Source organism: Chiloscyllium plagiosum, chromosome 1 (assembly GCF_004010195.1).
Source record: "Chiloscyllium plagiosum isolate BGI_BamShark_2017 chromosome 1, ASM401019v2, whole genome shotgun sequence".
Classification (NCBI taxonomy): Eukaryota; Metazoa; Chordata; class Chondrichthyes; order Orectolobiformes; family Hemiscylliidae; genus Chiloscyllium; species Chiloscyllium plagiosum.
In genome coordinates, this window is record NC_057710.1 from 22,149,965 (window position 1) to 22,169,328 (window position 19,364).

The 19,364-nt window shown below is 40.9% G+C and overlaps 1 protein-coding gene across 7 annotated transcripts in view; it reads left to right on the forward strand.

Moving 5' to 3' along the window:
- ptpra (protein tyrosine phosphatase receptor type A) overlaps nt 1-19,364 on the forward strand; it is a 308,647-nt gene that overhangs the window by 151,400 nt on the left and 137,883 nt on the right. For all 7 annotated transcript variants that reach the window (XM_043701175.1, XM_043700933.1, XM_043700779.1 and 4 more), the window contains one exon: nt 12,360-12,496. In XM_043701175.1, the coding sequence (XP_043557110.1) occupies nt 12,360-12,496 (137 nt within the window). The remainder of the gene's footprint in view (nt 1-12,359; nt 12,497-19,364) is intronic.

Sequence of the window (19,364 nt, forward strand, 5' to 3'; positions counted from 1 at the left end):
CCTCCCTAATGGAATTGTGGGTCAACCCAGAGAAAGTGGACTGCAGTGTTCAAGAAGGCAGCTCACCGCCAGCTTCTCGAAGACAACTAAAGATGGCCAATGCTGGTCATCCAGCGATGCCACATCCTATAAATGAATAAATTTTAAAAAGTTAGCCTAATGTCAATAAAGGGGAAAATTCTAAGAGTCTGTTATAAAAGATGTGATAACAGAACATTTGGAAAGCATTTTAAGAAATAAAGCCAACATGGATTTGTGAAAGGCAAGGCAATGCATGCTCAACAAATCTACTGAAGATTCTTGAGAATGTAACTAGTCGAATAGGTAAGGAAGAACCAATCGATGTAGTGCAATAGACTTTCAGAAGGCTTTTAATAAGATCCATTCTAAAAGTTTGGTGCGATAAGTTAAGAGAGACAGGATGGGGTAATGCTAGCACTAATAATGCTACCATTGTTGTGGTTCTGTTCGCCGAGCTGGGAATTTGTGTTGCAGGCGTTTCATCCCCTGTCTAGGTGACATCCTCAGTGCTTGGGATCCTCCTATGAAATACTTCTGTGATGTTTCCTCCGGCATTTATAGTGCCGGAGGAAACATCACAGAAGCGCTTCACAGGAGGCTCCCAAGCACTGGGGATGTCACCTAGACAGGGGACGAAATGTCTGCAACACAAATTCCCAGCTCGGCGAACAGAACCACAACAACGAGCACCCGAGCTACAAATCTTCTCTCAAACTTTACCATTACCATCAAGCCAGAGGACCAACCTTGGTTCAATGAAGAATGCAAGTAGACATATCAGGAGCAGCCTCAGGCATACCTAACAAGAGGGGGAAAATATTCTTGATCTCATTCTTATCAATCTGCCAGCTGTCAATGCATCTGTCCATAACAGCATTGCGACAAGGGACCAGCAGACAGATGTGGGGAAATAAGTCCTTCCTTCACATTGAGAATATCCTCCCTCGTGTTATATGGCAGGTGTTGTCTGGGATTATCTTTGAATACACCTAGCAAATCAAGACTGGGCATCCATGAGGCACTGTGGGCCATCAACAGCAGCAGAATTGTACTCCAGCACAATCTGCAACCTCTTGTCCAGCATATCTCCTGCTAAACCATTATCATCAAGCCAGGGGATCAAACCTGGTTAAGTGGAGATGCAGGAGGGTATGCTAGGAGCAGCACCAAGCATACCTAAAAATGAAGTGTCAATCTGGTCAAGTCACAAAGCTTACATACCAAACAGCACAAGCACTAATTGACTGAGCTGAGTGATCCCTCAGTCAGTGGACCAGGACAAAGCTCGGCAATCTGCCATATCCAGTCGTGATTGATGATAGACAATCAAACAATTCATTGGAGGAGGAAGAAGCTGTACTATTATCCTTATCCTTGATTATGGGAGAGCCAGTGTAAAATATAAGCATGGAGCATTTGCAATAATCTTTAGTCAAGTGGCTAATGTATCTTGGCCTCCTCCAGCAGCCTCCTAGCATCACAGATGTCAGTCTTCAGCCAATTCAATTTATTTGACATGATAACAAGAAATGGTTGGAGCCACTGAGTACTGTAAATGCCATTGACCTTGATAGTCTTCCAGCAATAGTACTGAAGATTTGTGCTCCAGAACTTGCTGCACATCTGGGCAATTAGGGATGCGATTAGTGCTGAATTAACCAGTGATGCCCACAACCCATGAATAAATTTCAAAAAAAGCATGAAAGGCAACAAGTGGTGGTATCAGCGCAGTTTCCTTAAGATCCATCTTTGCAGCAGGTCAGAACTCATGTCTGAAGAATTGGAGGTGTGGGAGATTCTTGATATTATAGTTATTTCGGCTTGCTTTCAATAGTGGTGCACCTTAACAATCATTTTAATGTAAGTAATGCTTAAAATTAGCATTAAAAGTGAAGTGCATTGAATAAAAATTCAGCAAACCCTTAACTGTATACTGAGCTACTTAAAAACTAATATCTTCTCACTTAAATCAATTGCATTAAATTTACATCCACATCAAATAAGCAGGTGGCAAGTGGCTCAGTGGTTAGCATTATTGCCTCACAGCACCAGGGACTTGAATTCGATTGTGGAGTTTGTATATTCTCCCTATGTTTGCATGGATTTTCTCCGGGTACTCCAGTTTCGTCCCATGGCCCAAACATGCAGGTTAGGACGATTGGCCATGCTAAGTTGCCCATAGTGTGCAGGGATGGCCAGGCAAGGTGGATTAGCTATGGGACATGCAGGGTTACAGGGATAGGGTAGAAAGTGGGATGCTCTTCGGAGCTTTGTGCACCCGATGGCATGCTTTTCCACGTAGGGATTTTATGATTCTATTCTATGAGAACATAAGAAGAGTGTTGCTGGTGAATGGGGAGTCCAGAACCAGGGGTTACATTCTAAGGATACAGCATAGCCATTTAGGACTGAGATGAGGAGAAATTACTTTAGCCAGAGAGTGATGAGCTTGTGGAATTCTTTACCACAGAAAACAGTTGAGGCCAAGTCGAGATGTGGAATATAGTTCTTAGGGCTAAAAGATACTGGACTAAAGCAAGAAAAGGAATAAGATGATCAGCAATGATCATGTTGAGTGGTGGTGCACATTGAAGAGACAAAAAGCATACTCTGCTCCTACTTTCTATGTTTCTAAACCAAAAGGATGTTGTGAAACTTGAAAGGGTTCAGAAAAGATTTACAAGAACCTTGCCAGGGTTGGAGGATTTGAGCTACAGAGAGAGGCTGAATAGGCTTGGGCTGTTTTCCCTGGAGCGTCGGAGGCTGAGGTTTATAAAATTATGAGGGGCATGCATAGGATAAGTAGACAGCCTTTTCCCTGGGGTCAGGGAGTTCAGAACTAGAGGGCATAGGTTTAGGATGAGAGGGGAAAGGTATAAAAAGAACCTAAGTGACAACTTTTTCATGCAGAGGGTGATGCATGTATGGAATGAGCTGCTGGAGGAAGTGATGGAGGCTGGTACAATTACATCATTTAAAAGGCATCTGGATGGGTGTATGAATAGGAAGGGTTTAGAGGGTCATGGGCCAAGTGCTGACAAATAGGACTAGATTGGGTTGGGATATCTGATGAGCATGGAGGAGTTGGACCGAAGAGTCTGTTTCCATGCTGTACATCTCTTATGACTCCAAAAGGAAATCATTTGCCCCAGCTTATAGTTCTCAGTGCAATGTCTCAGGCTGTTCCCGATGATAAAAGTCAACCTTGTTTACTTTATTGTTTGAGTTACAAAATGGCTTTTTGAATGTTGAGTTTGTTGATTTAAGAACTCAACATGCAATTTTACACTGTACAGTAGTTGACTGTACTCAAAATATGTGAACTGTGTAGTTTTGTTTTCAAACATTTTTGTGTTCACTTCGGTTTCAGTTGAGACTACTTGCTCATCTCTAAATTTAGTGTTATGTTCTTATTCTGTTGCTTATTATCATTCCCTGACAGACTGTACCCTTCTTTCTAATCAACATTTCTGAACTAGAACTTGCATTTTGATACTGACCAGTCAACTTATTCAACTTAATCAACTATTTTTAGCATGACATGTGAATATTTGTGCTCTTTCCTATCTTGGCTGTTGTAATTTTGGAGACACTGCTGCTTAGAGATAACATTCTTTGCAGCCGAAGTATAATATATAATTGTACATGTGTGTCGCTGACTGAGCCAGGATATATTGTCCATGGGTTGCTACAACTCTATCAGAGGGCAGTTAAGAGTCAGCCACATTGACTGCAGACCCTCAACATATTCTGGCCACATCAGCTAAAGATGGCAGATGTGCTTCCCAAAAGACATTTGTAAAACAGATGTATTTTTCTGACAATTGACATTGCTTCCATAGTCACCATTAGGCTGGCTTTTAATTCCAGATATTTATTAAATACAAAATCTGACATGGTGGGGGATTCAAATCCATGTCTGTGGAGCATTAACCCAGAGCTCTAGAATACTGGTTCAGTGACAATATCACTATCCTGAAACCTCCTGATGGCATGATAAATATGTGCACGAGCAGTTTTTAAAAGGAACTCTAATGTAGTGAATAACTGGTAGCAAACTGAAAAATGGTTATTCCTGCTTTCTGATCATGGTTATGCTGAATTTTAACAACTACTTTTCCTTTAATCTGTCAATGAGTTTGTAACTACTCTCTCTGTACAGGTAGTCCCCATTTTATAAACGTTTGACGTTTATACTTAGAAAATGGATCCCATTCAGAAATGTATTAATATTATAAAGATCCCACATGCAAACATTTGCTCACACTTATGAATGGCTATTTTACATTGCACTTTGTGCTCCAGCTTGTATGCAGATCAACTAACAACATACTCAAGAATGAAACCCATTAGTAATCTGCGCTATGTTTAATAGTTTAACAATACCTTTCTGATATTTTAACTTGGTAATATTTTGAAACACATTTAAAGTAACTGTGCAGTATAATGTGCAAAATTCTTAAGATAGTGAAGCAATAAATGAGATCTGCATAAAATTCTGAAATTGAAGGTAGAACAATCTTTGTTTTATTCAAGCCAACAATTTTTTGACCTTTGGCTCTGAACTAAAACAGAATTGTGGAGAAATGCAAGACTGAATTTTCTCAATTTGGCCAGGTCCTAATTCAGGGAAATTTCATAAGAGATTTCTTCCATGAGCTCCTGTGACTGTCCTCGCACACACAATTCCTAGCTGCTCATCTCAATAGTTACACATCATGGCCCTGCTATCACACAGTCTTGATTTGATTTATTGTTGTCACATGGACCTAAGTACAATATCAGGAATGTCTGGCATTCTAGTCCTGAATGCCTTCTGTAAAGACAGTTGTGCACGAGTTCATATGCTGTAAGCCAGGAACTGCTCTTACAGTCTGTTGCAATGCATTTGGAAGAGCTATGTCTGAGAGGCAAATTTGCAATCTGCTGCTGGACCTGGAGGTCCTGATGGCACTGGTGGTAGAGAGATGAGGGGGAACCTTCCTATTTCCCCTAACTGTCAGAGAAGATGATGGCACCAACCCTGCCAGCTTATTCTGAAGTAGCCACTCAGATCAGTGTGGAATCCGTAATCTGGACAAATATACAGAAATGCTACAAGAAGGTAATTCACAAGGTCCACAAGGGTAAGTAAATACAACCATCTCCTCTGCTACGTCATTTTTACATTGACTCTGCTGCTACACGCAACTTATTCCAAGGCTACAGGTCTGCCGCTCGTTGTTGATTGCATCATCTTCCCTCAGTGATTCCATTCATCCTATCACCCCTTCTACTACTAAGCCGTCCTGCCCTGCACACTCTCGAGATACTCATTTGGGATATACCATCATCATTTTTGCACCAACATTAACAGTTGTACCACCCATTTTCATCTCATTCAATCTGTCCCTTCATGCAAGAACAGCCCAAAATAGACCTGAACAGCTAAGAGATATGGCAGGTAGATGATATTCATCTATTCACACTATGCAAAGGGAAGATACTTCAACTTTTGAGAGAAAATTGAGACCGTTCATGTCGGAATATCAAAAATGTCTGTTCTGGCATTCAATTTAGATTCATTACATTATGCTGCACTGCTGTCCTATTATCACCACTGTGAATGTATTCTTCTGAAAAATCATTGTACAGAGTGACCCTCCTTTAGTGCCATGTGACTTAACTACCATTGTCTGGAAAGGTCACTCCTTCCCTCATGCCCATCTTGACATAACATGATGTCATTGTTGAATGTGGGAGCATTTGGTGTTGTGACCTTTCTTGAATAACAGGAAAAGCGTAAAAGGAAAACAAAAAAAAACTGCATTTGATTTTCAGGCTCAGCAGAGACTCCTTATCTTTGGAACAACAGTTTTCAGAATGAGTGAATGATGTCTTTACCCACTTCAGATTTATTGAAAGTAGGTGTTATTTTAAATTCTGTCTGGCTTGTTGAGCCTGATGCTGTTCCAGTCCATGATGAAGGTCATGATCCTCATGTTCAGTCTTCAACCTGGAATACCTCTGCCACTCTCCCAGCTCTTCAGCGTCCATCACATCTCCCCTGTACCTGATTTAATAGAGCAGAGCACTTCATGCTAGGACTTTGCAGTAGTAGTCTAGACATGCTGCAAAGCATTTCTAAATTAATCCAGCTATTGGAACCTCATTTTCAAGAGGCATCTTGTAATGTTGCTGGGACTTTAGGGTTTAAGCTAAAGGGAGAAGCTGAATAGGCTAGACCTTTTTTATCCCTGGCACATTGGAGACTGAGTGGTGACCTTATGGAGATTTATGGAATCATGAAGGGCATGGAAAGGGTGGATAGCCGAAGTCTTTTACCTAAGATTGTGGCATTCAAATCTAGAGAACATGAATTTAAGGTGAAAATAGAAACATTTTAAAAAGGACCTCAGGAGTAACTTTTTCATACAGAGTGCTGCGTGAATAGAACAAGCTACCCGAGGAAGTTGTGGAGGCATGTGCAATTACAACATTTAAAAGGCTTCTGAATGGGTACATGAATAGTGGGATGTGGGCCAAATGCTGGCACATAGGTCAGATTGGGATGTCTGATTGGCACAGATGAGTTGGACTGTGAAAGGTCTGTTTCCTTACTGTATGACTCTGCTCTGCAATTACCCTAAAGGAAGAATGGGCTGCATTGTATCTCCACTCTCTGCCTCAATCATGCGATTGTGTAATTGAAGCATCAGCTATGGTTGGAGGGGATAACCCTTATCTTCGAACAGCTATTGTTGTAAGCAGTGTGGCCCTTGAAATGAAGCAAATATGAGTGTTATCAAAGGTACAGTCATCATGACACCTTCCAGGGTATCTGGTGCAATGCCTAAGACACGACTACCTGCACGTTCCCCTCCAAGCCATTCATCATCCTGAAGTGGAAATATATCACTGCTCCTTCACTGTCGCTGGATCAAATCCTGTAATTCTTTCCCGAAGGGCATTGTGTATCAACCCACACATGGACTGCACCACTTCTCAAGGGCAACTTGGGATGGGCAATTTAAAAAAAATTGGCCAGTCAGTGATGCCCACGTCCCACAGCTGAATAAATCGTTCAGTCCCTCTGCCACTGATGATCAGTAGAAGTTGACAAGGTGCATTTAAAAACTTCATCAAGGCTTCTTAGCATCTTCCACACCCAAGACCACGCATCTAAAAGCGCAAAGCAGATATATGAGAACACCACCACCAACAAATACCCTTCCAAGCCACTCACCATCCAGTTTTGGAAATATATCAGTGTTGTTGGGTGGATTCCTGGAATATCTTTGCTTGTGACTTTGTGGATGTGCCTACGACAAGTGAATTGCAGCGGTTCAAGAAGTCAGCCCTCCTTCACTTCAAGGGAAACGAGGGATGGGCAATTAATGCAGGTCCGGCCAGTGATGCCATGCTCCATGAGTGAATTTTAAAATAAAGTGTAGTTGTATTACTGAGACCTTGTGTCCCCCCACCAATATCCATCAAGGAGTACAACACTTCATTTAAGACCATGTTCTGACGTAATTTATTCTGAAAGAAAGCAGCCCCACACCTTGGAATGTGTTTGGAAATTGTCAACCACAGGTAACACTTTAAAGATCCTCTGTGATAACTTCTTCACAGAGAATAATGACATGGTCAGGCTTGCTTGTGTCCAGAATTTCTAATCTACATAGTTGATCAACGCATCAGGTGTGCATACAGAATTTGTGTTTGCAGCTGTCTTGAATCTCATACCTTAGTGTGCCTGATTAAATTAATTGTCCCTTTGCTCACAAGTGGAGTCTGTACCCCTGTGCACAACAAAACAAATTTACTTCGGGGAGGCAATAGTAATATGGACCTGGATTTGAACCCTGCAGTGATTTAATTACAGATTTTTGTTTTGATGGGAGAAATTGAAATTCAAAAAATCTGTAATTAAAAGTCTAATGATAATCATGAAATGATTCTTGATTATCAAAAAAAAAATCATTTCCTAATGTCCTTTTGAGAAGGAAATCTGTCTTCCTTACCTGGTCTAACCTATGTGTGACTTCAGACCCACAGCAATTACTCAGCTCTTAATTGCCCATTGAGGCAGATTAGCAAACCGCTCAGTTTTATAAAACCATTTGGAAGTCTCAAAACAAAATGAAACTAGACCCCTTGCAAAGCCTGCCTTCCTCTCCTCTGTGGGCATATGCCAAGATTAGGAGAACAGCAAGCTGACATGGTCTTATTCATGGATTCATATCTTACAGACCATACTCCAAGCAACATCATCATTCCTGGCCTCCTACCAGCAGGTCAGATGCAGCAGAGGTGACAGCACAGTGGTTTATAGTCGAGAGAGTTGTCCTCAACATTGACCCTGGATTGACCCTGGATCCGATTATGTCTCATGACATCAGTTAAAACATGAAAAAGGAAGCCTCCTGCAGATAACCCACCAAAATGCCCGCTGATGAATCAATCTTTTCCCACATTTAAAATCACTTGCAGGGGTGCAGAATGTAAATTGTTTGGGGGATTTCAATGTCCAATTGCAAGTAGCTCAGCAGCACCATGACTGACCAAACTGGCCCAGCACTAATTCACATAACTGGTAAATTGAGTCTTTGGAAAGTGGTAAAGGAACCAAAAGGAGGGTAAATCTATGGCTGCAGATGCATCTGCTTCTGTCAATAACAGTAAGAGTGGGCACCAGACAGTCCTTAATAAAACCAAAATCTGATCTTCACATGGGAAATAACCTCAATTGTGTGGCACTATCATCATGCTTAATGGAATAGATTTCAAACAGATCTACAACCTAAGACTAAGCATACATGCAGTGCTGTGGACTATCAGTCCAACACTCCCTGAAGCTTAGTTCAAGAAATGCAGCAGAGACCTCATTATCTGAGGGGTGATCTTATAGAAGTTTATAAAATCATGAGGGCACAGATAGGGTGAATAGCCAAGGTTTTCCCCCAGGGTAATGGAGTCCAAAACTAGAGGACATAGATTTAAAAGAGACCTAAGGGGCAACATTTTCACACAGAGGGTGATACATGTATATTGACTGAGTGCCAGAGGGTGTGGCGGAGGCTGGTATATTTACAGCCTTTTAAAAGCACCTGGATGGGTATGTGAATAGGAAGGGTTTTGAGGTTTAGTGAGCCAAATGCTAGCAAATGGTACTCGATTAATGTATGATATCTGGTCAGCATGAACAAGAAAGGTTTGTTTCCATGCTGTACTTTCTGTATGACACTCTGACCTGGTAGAAGGGTCTTCGTGATCAGAAGAAACCGACTTGGAGGAGCTTCCTGTGTGAATGAATACAATTCTTTGAGAACATTCGTCAACAAGAGGAAATTTGGAAAAGGAATATGAATTCGGAATTTCCGTGATCACAAGGCCAAGGGAGTTCCACCTGCCAGAAACACCTATGAAATATGTGGTCAGAGTTTTTGATCAGTACTAACAGCCAAAAAGTTAATACCAAAATTCAGTGATGGTAATGCATTGAATGCCAAGGACTGGTGTTTAGATATCAGAGGACAAACTAGCAAGGAACAGAAAAATAAATAGTAAGAGTTGTTTCAAAGATATAAAAAGGAAAGGAATGGCCAATTACAAAGTAGATGCTTTAGAAAATGAGGCTGGGGCAATAATAATAATGGGCATGAGAAAGTAGCACAGAGTTCAATGTATACTTTGTATCAGTCTCACATTAAAAGACACTGATAACATTCCAAAAATAATAAATAATCAATGGACAAAAGTAAGGAAATAAAGATAATAACTATTAGTGGCAAAGGCTGATAATTCCTTTGGACATGATAGATATAATCCTAGGTTTTTAAAGGAAGTAGTTACAAAGAAAGTGGATGCGTTTGTAGTAATCTTCAAGGATCCCTTGGATTGTGGAAAAGATGCACAGAATTGGGTCACGACAAATATAATACCCTTATTCAAAAAGGGAAGAAGACATTAAACTGGTATTGTTGGCCAGTTCACTTAACATCTGTTATTGGGAATACGTTAGAGTCTATTATAAAAGGTGCAGTAGTAGAGTATTGTGAAATACATAATATAATCCAGCAGAATCAACATGATTATGAGAGGAAATCATACCTGATGATTACTTACAGGCCCGTCGGCCCAACGAGTCCACACCAACCCACCCAGACCCATTCCCCTACATTTACCTCTTCACCTAACACTACGGGCAATTTAGCAAGGCCAATTCACCTAACCTGCACATTTTTTTTTGGACTGTGGGAGGAAACCGGAGCACCTGGAGGAAACCCACTCAGACACAGGGAGAATGTGCAAACTCCACACAGATAGTTGCCTGAGGCGGGAATTGAACCCGTGTCTGTGGTGCTGTGAGGCAGCAATGCTAACCACTGTGCCACCATACTGTGCCCACGGTGTATTAACATGGAAGACAGAACTAGGAATAGTGGACTTTTCTGGGATGGCAACCCTGTAACTAGTGGAGTGCCATGCGGGTCAGTGCTGGGGTCATAATTATTTACAGTACGTATTAATGGCTTGCTAGGGAGATAATTTCAGGATTTTGACTCAACGACAGTAAAGAAACAATGATCTATTTCCAAGTCAGGATGATGAGTCTCTTGGAGGGGACCCTGCAGGTGGTGATGTTCCCATTAATCTGCTGCACTTGTCCTTCTAGGTGGAAATGGCTGTGTGTTTCGAAGGTGCCCTCTAAGGAGGTTTGGTGAATTTCTGTGTGCATCTTGTGCATGGTGCTTCTGAGCTTGATGGTGGATTGACTGAATGTCTGTGGATATGGTGCCAATCAAGTGACCTGTCTGTTGCTAAGTTTGCAGATGACTCCTTTGATAGGGTTAGGTTGGAAGACAAGTGGTGAGGACAACATAGTTTGTAGCAGGATATTGTTAGATTGAGTGAATGGGTACAGGTTTGGCAGATGGAATATAACATGGAAAAATGAGAGGTAAGTTACTTTGGCAGAAAGAACAGCAGAGCTGAATATTATTTCATTTTCTTTATTATTCAAATAACCGAGCCCATTGCGTTTGATTATGATCGTCACGTTAATTATCACTTCCATCAAGAAGGACAATGGCAGCAGACATATGTGGAAAATTTCTCCTTTTAGGAATTGTCATTTTGGAAGGGTTTTTTTTCCCCCTTGACAATCACTCTTGTCTTAAATTTTAATCCTTTGGCATGCACAGCAGCATAACTGAAGTTGTGCCAGTTAAAATGTCAAAATTCATGAGCGTTTCATCTATGTTCCTGATACAAGCCATTCTACTTCCATTCTTTTGTTGATGTTAATTATGAAGCTCCTGAAGAAGGGCTTATGCCCGAAACGTCGATTCTCCTGCTCCTTGAATGCTGCCTGACCTGCTGTGCTTTTCCAGCAACACATTTTTCAGCTCTGAAATGTGACTAACCTGTCATCAAGTTCTGCTGGGAGATGCCAGAACATCTTGGCTTTCTTGTCTCAGTGCAAAGTTGTTTCTCTACCTTTGTGCCAGGCTTAGTTTATTTTCTTTGAACCATTGGAGCAAATTGATTGCAACGGTCAAATAAAGAGTTCGCCATCACCTTCTCAACAACAACATGGGATGTGTAATAAAAGCTGACCCAATTTTCTTGCTTGTTTCAATGTGAAGATTCAGATAGATCCTTGAGACCATGTTTTCATTGACAAATATTTGCTGCTTCACTGCTTGATCTTCCAACTGCCCAAGCATTCCTCTGTTTGCACATTACTTCAGCATTTGCTCAAGCTATGTGAAGAGCTTTCTCCAATCTGTATTTTCAAATATCCAAACGCCTCATAGCTGCTGAGCAACTTTTTGTATGCTCTGCAATCTCAAGTCATTTTAAGTTTGAACTGAGCTGCATATCCAGCATTCCTACTCTTTGCCAGTGCGTACCACTAAAGTGACATGTGCAAACAGGATGTAGTGAACAGTTGCCTTCAATGGTAAGGGCATTCTCTCATTGTATCAAGTCTGTTTGCTCTAGGATGAGTTTGATGTAAGTGATGGGTATGAATTTTCTGATTTAACATCAGAATTCAACAATTACGTGAGGTATGTGGAAAAATGAATGTTTTTTTTTAGTCAAATGGCAAGGATCAAGAATGAAAGTAGATTGACTATTATGCAAATATTTATGGTATTTTAATTCAGCTGAAGTTTATAATTTTGAGGGCTTACCAGCTTTGGTTGTAATTTTGAGTTTCTCATTTTAAGTGGACAAAGTGAGGACTGCAGATGCATTTTAAGTGTCCAAATATATATTTTTTCAAAAGAACAAATAATTCCACTACTCTTTGAATATTTTGATCATTTAAATTTTATTTTGTGCAGAGCTCCAGAGCATGCCACTGCTTGCCAGGTCTCCAAGCACCAATCGAAAGTATCCGCCACTATCTATTGAGAAATTGGAAGAGGAAGCAAATCGACGAATGGCAGACGACAACAAACTTTTCAGAGAAGAATTTAATGCAAGTTTCTAGTTTTGTTCATATTAAGCTTTCATTCACTATTTTCCTCTGATCTGAGTGTGTGGTACATTATCCTACATCATGCATGTCTTCCTGTCTCAAGATATAGACATAGTTGACTAGATTATTCTTCTCCAATGCCTGTCTTCCATTGTGCAGCTGAGTGGGACTTTAGTAACCCAGCTTGATTCTTATTGATTCATGACTTTGAATAGCTTTCTGGAGTTCCTTTGTCCTTTAGTTGTCCTTTGTCCTTTATTTAGTCTTTTCCTCTTCTATTTGATGTCCCCCTCAGAGATTTTATTCAAAGTCAGCAGAGTTTAGAGTCTAAAATGGCACAAAGGAGGATAGTTGTAATTATTGGAGGCCAATCATTTCAATTTCAAGACCTCATTGCATGTGTTCCTTAACGTAGATTCCTAGGCTGTTTCATAAATTACCTTACCTCCTTTATGGTTATAAGTAGAGATATTTACTGGTTGTTGCATGAGGTTCAGTACTGTTCACCATTCCTTAAATACTGAAACTATCTGTGACCAGAGACAGCAGCATTCAGATTTGGACTGTTAAGTGACAAGGAACATTCACATCATCCATTAACTATCCCCACTTAGCTATGGTAATTGCACTGAATGTTGAGTCCTCTATTATCACCAAACTGCACTTACTATTGGCCAGAAACTTAAATGAACACGCCAAATGCTGTAACTAAAGAACATGTCAGAGGTATGTGACAAGTAACTCATCACCTAAATCGCAAAAGCCGCCCTCATGTCTTCAAGGCCGAGATTGATAGATTCTTGTTGTCTCGAGGAATTAAGGGCTACGGGGAGAACGCTGGTAAGTGGAGCTGAAATGCGCATCAGCCATGATTGAATGGCGGAGTGGACTTGATGGGCCGAATGGCCTTACTTCCACTCCTATGTCTTATGGTCTTATGGTCTATACACCTAGTACAAGTCAGAGTGTATTGGATTATGCTCCATTTGCCTGAATAAGTTCGGCTCTAATAATACTCAAGAAACTGGACGATGTCCAAGACAAAGCAGTCCACTTGACAAGCAGAAAATCCAGCATCTTAAAACAGGCTTGCCGTGAGTGAAATGGTGTTCAACTACTCTTTAAGTACAGTACCAGAACTTTTGACCGCAAAAGGGTCCACTGAGTTTGAGGACTTTCTTCTTGCTCACCACAAATGATTGACAAGTTAGCCAGGGAGGTGATAACCTAGTAATTTTATTGTTAGGCTATGAGTCTGGAGAACCAGTTAATAGTCTGGAAACCTGGATCTGCCGTTAAAAATGGTGGAATAGGAATTCAATAAGAACAATGGAATTGAGTTTAATGATAACAGTGAAACCGTTGTTGGGATTGTTAGGAAAACCTATCTGGTTCAATAGTATTCCTTATGGAAGGAAATTGCTGGCCTAACCCGGTCTGGCTTACAATTAACTGCAGACCCACAAAATGTGATTGATTCTGAACCCTCCGCTGGACAATTAGAGATGGACTAGTTGACCTAGCCAGAGAAGTTCACATTCCAAGAATGAATTTTTAAAAATTATTATGCGTTTCACCTGTGGTAGCAGTGTGTACCATATGTATGATCCACCACTTCAATTCATCACAGCATCCTCCAAATCCATGACCTCTGCCATCAAGAAGGACAAGGGCATCAGATGCATGGGAACACCACCACTTACAAGTTCCATTCCAAACTACAAAGATCTCTTTCTGCTGAACTATATTGTTGTTCCTTCAATTGTTGTGGGGTCAGACTTTTGGAATTCCCTTAGCAGCAGTGAGAGATTGTACGAACAGCACATTGCAGCCAGTGCTTCAGGAAGAAAACTCATCGTTACCACCTCAAGGGCACTTAAAAATGGACAATGCTTGTTGGGCTTGATAGTGAATGCTGACATCCAATGCCAGTAAATATTTGGAAAAAGATAGCTACACCTCAGCACCACAATGTGTCTCCATCTGTCCATTTCCTCTGTTTTGTCAGAACAGTTTTTTAAAAGGATGTTATTCTTCTGTGGGTTGTGGACGTTCAATTTTGGCATATGCCTAATTGCCTTTCAACTGAGTAGCTTACCATATCTTTTCAGTTCATGGCCAACCATATTACTTGGGCCTCTATTCACATCTAGACCAAATCGGGTAAGGACAGCAGATTTCCTTCCTTATTAACATATTTGAACCAGAGTTTTGTTGACAGTATACTTTGATTTGCTTTTCCGTGCCAGATTGCATTTATTGCATTCAAATTCCACTATTTAGCATAGGTGGTTTCAAGCCCATGTCCATCGGGGTATCCTGCTGGACCTCAGATTCTCATCCAGTGATATTATCACTAAACTACTGTCACAATCTGTTTTTGAAGAAATACAGGTTCCTCCAGTTAAACATAGGGAATCCCAAATTATCTTTATTTCCTTAGAAAATCTTCATTTCTGTTTTATCAATCCAAGCTGTCACCGTGATTATTATTTTCTTTTGAACCAATTTCTTTTGCATCCTTGTCATCCATTATCATCTTTAGATGAACTTTCAATCCATAACTTGTCCATCATAAAGTGTTTTTGTCTGCATTGCTGGAAATCTGGGTTTCATTGAGTATGTTGGTTATTCTAGTTGAGAAAATAGAAATACTTTCTGACATCAGTCCTAAATTTGCTTTTCTTAAGCATGAGCAATTGCATGTTATTCTTTACTTGCAATTTAATTTCAAGTTTTCTTGATTTGGTTTCACAGCACATATTACAGATTTTACAGTTTTCCTGAGATACATGCCGGAGAACTTTTCAAATGTCTTCTGTTAAGACTGAAAACCCCAAGTTTTTCTTTATTACAGACCTTGTATTCATTTTCATGCAGGAGTGTTTCCTCCCAGTCGGGGAACACTTCGGCGGTCAAGGACATTCAGCCTCTTATCTTTGGGTAAGCATCCTGCAAGCAGAGCAGAACCTGATAGCCAAATTCTGTACCCATAAGGACGGCCTCAACAGTGATCTTGGGTTCGTGTTGTGCTATGTATAACCCCAGCAAAATATTCTGTGTAAAATCTTCCTTATTGTTGTGATTTGACAACATTGCTTTGATAACTTATGATCTTGCTACCTTAATTAGTTTGTACAGTTTTGGATTATTTATTACTTTGGTTAGACCCTCATCATGTGACTCTTATACCTATCATGTTAGTCCAGCCATTTGGTTTGTTTCTTGCACCATCCTATTTTTGATTTTCTTTTTGTAATTATTAATCGGATCATAGTTCATCTCTTTTCATTTGCTGTTCAGCTGTTGATACGTTACTCACATTTTGACACTCTTGATCACTTGCAAAGCTTCAGTGTTCAGTCTGTTGACAGTTCATTCATACCATTTGCATTTACCTTCTGACGCTCTTGATAACTTGGAATTATCTTACCCTTATCTCTCTGTATAAAAGTTCTGTGCCTGTGTGCTCCCTCTACTTCACCTGACGAAAGCTTGTGATTTCACATTAACCTATTGGATTATAATCTGGTATTGTGTGACTTCTGACTTTGTCCATACCAGTCCAACACTGGCATCTCCACATCATCATTTTTATTGACTTAAAGAATATTTATACTGGGAATTTGAATAGTTATTTTTCTACACATTCAACAACCAGTTCCACATTGGGCACATTGAAATACTCTAGAAATGTGGCTGTATGAAAAATAAACCTCCCTTACCTTTGCACTAAATAATTCGTGCTAACCCAAAGTAAAATAGCTTTTTGTGGACTAAAGCAAATGGGGACTGTATTTCTCATATCACCTTGAATCATTTTAAGACATTAACATATCTTATACTTATTTATCTTTTAAGTGTGCTTTATGTAAGTACATAAGGCCATAGATACAGGACCAGAATTAGGCCATTTGGCCCATCGGGCGTACATCAACTATGATTGTGTTTCTCAACCCCATTCTCCTGCCTTCTCCCTGTAATCCTTGGTCCCTTACCAATCAAAACTTTATACATCTCTGTCTTAAATACACTCAGTGACTTGTCATTCACAGCCCTCAGTGGCAATATGTTTCACAGATAAATCACACTTTGGCTAAAGAAATTCTTCCAGATCTCATTTCTAAAGGGTCATCCTTTCACGCTAATGGTGTGCCTTTGGGGCCTCATCTCTCAACTCAGGCTTGGAGGGCCGAAGGGCTGTAAATTTTATTTGTTCTCTGTTCTCTGGCCAGCAGAAACATCATCTTCATGTCCACTGTATCAAGGCCTCTCCATATTTTGTAAATTTCAAAACGATCCCACCCTAACAGTCTAAATTCCATGGAACACAGGCCCAGAGTCCTCAACTGCTCCTCATATAGAACATAGAACAGTACAGCGCACGAACTGGCTCTTGGGCTTATGATGTTATGCTGAACATGACACTAAATTCAATTCAGCTCCTCTACCTGCCTTTGGGCAATATCCCTCGACACCTTGCATACATGCGCTTATCTGAAAGTCCCTTAAATCATATTTGCTTCCACTACCACCCCTGGTAGCATGTTTCAGACGCTTGCCTCTCTCCGTGTAACATATTTGCCCCTCACATCTCCTTTGAACTTTCCCCTGTCACCTAAAATGCACCCCCTAGTCGTCGTCCTCCTCCTCCTCCTTCTTCTTCTCCTCCTCTTCCGCCTCTTCTCCCACCCACCCCCCGAGTATTAGACATTCCAACTCTGGGAAAACTATTCAAGCCTATCTGTGCATCTCATAATTTTATAGACTTGTTTAAAGTCTCCCCTCAGCCTCTGCTGCTCCACAGAAAAGAGTTTTTATAACCTCTCCTTATAACCCATATCCTCTCATCAGGCAACTTCCTGGTAAACCTCTTCTACACTGTCTCCAAAGCCTCCATATCCTTCCTGTAATGAGGTGACCAGAACTGAATACAATACTCTAAGTGTGGCCCAACCAAAGTCTTATAAAGCTGCAACATGACAGCTTGACTTTTATACTCAATTCCCCAACCAATAAAGTCAAGCACACCATACACCTTCTTCACCACCCTATCTAATTGTGTGGCCACTTTCAGGGAGCCATGGACTTGAACCCCAAAATTCCTCTGTACATCAATGCTGTTTAGGTCCTGCTATTAACTGTATACTTTAACATTTGATCTCCCAACATGCAGCACCTCACACTTACCCAGGTTAAATTCCAACCATTTCTTTAACTGATCTATATCCCGCTGTATCTTTTGACTACCTTTTACACACAACTCCACTGATCTTTATATTATCTGCAAACTTACTACCCCACACATCTACATTTTCACATAAGTCATATGTATCACAAACAGCAGAGGTCCCAGTATGGATCCCTGCAGACTACCAAATGTCACAGACCTCTAGCCACAAAATCACCTTTCTGCCACTACTCTCTGCCTTCTATGAGTAAGCCAATTCTGAATCCAAGCAGCCAAGTGATTGTGGATCCCGTGCACCTTAATCTTCTGGATGAGCCTCCCGTGAGGGACCATGTAAAAAGCCTTATAACATCTACCCTCATCAATCACTTCTGTAATTTGCTCAAAAAAATAAAGACATGCCCTGCCCAGCACAAAACCATGCTGACTGTCCCTAATTAGCCCATTCACGTAAATCCTATGCCTAAGAATCTGTCCAACTGTTTCCCAGCCACTGACGTGAGACTCACCAGTCGATAGTATCCTTGGTTATCCCTATTTCCCTTCTTGAACAGAAGAAAGCATAAGCTACTTGCCAGACTTCCGGGTCCCCCACTGGCTAGCGAGGATACAATGATCTTGATTAAGGCCCCAGCAATCATCTCTCTTGCCTGTCTCAATAACCTGTGTAGATACCATCGGGCCCTTGGGACCTCATCACCTTAATGCTCTTCAAGAGACACGACACAACTTTTTTTATCTCAAAATAACCTCGCATTTGAGCATGCCCCTCACTAATCTCACTATCCTCCATATCCTTCTGGGTGAATACCAACGCAAAGTACTCATTTCGGATCTCACCCACATCCCCTGCCTCCAAGCACATATACTGATATTTATCCTTGAGTTGTTCTACTTATTCCCTAGTTATCCTCCTGTTTTTTGGTTTGATAAACCCTTTATCTCCAGGCTTATTGCTTTTAAACCTTCTCTGGACTCCTCCAATGTCAGCATATCCTCCGATAGATACGGGGCCCAAAACTGCTCACAATATTCCAGAAATGGTCTGACCAGAGCTTCTGTAGCCTCAGTACATTTCTGCTCTTTTATTCTAGCCCTCTTGAAAGATTGCATTTGCATTCCTAGCTGCTAACTGGACTTTGTGCTTAAGATTTCTGAAGCCTTTCCCATTTAGAAAGTAGTCTTTGCCTCTATTCTTCCTACTAAAGTGCATAACTTCACACTTTCATACATTACATTCCATCTGCTGCTGCTTTGCTCACTCTTCTGATTTGTCCATTCCTTCTGCAATCTTCCCACTTAGCGGCATCGAGATACCTTTAAACAGCTGCACTTTCCAATTGAAGTTGAAGTGAATAACTTTATGCTTTGTTTTAGAACATAGAACATAGAAGAATACAGCGCAGTACAGGCCCTTTGGCCCTCGATGTTGCGCCGATCCAAGCCCACCTAGCCTATACTAACCCACTATCCTCCATATACCTATCCAATGCCTGCTTAAATGCCCATAAAGAGGGAGAGTCCACCACTGCTACTGGCAGGGCATTCCATGAACGTACGACTCGCTGAGTGAAGAACCTACACCTAACTTCAGTCCTATATCTACCCCCCCCACCTTAATTTATAGCTATGCCCTCTTGTAATACCCGACTCCATACGCGGGAAAAGGTCCACACT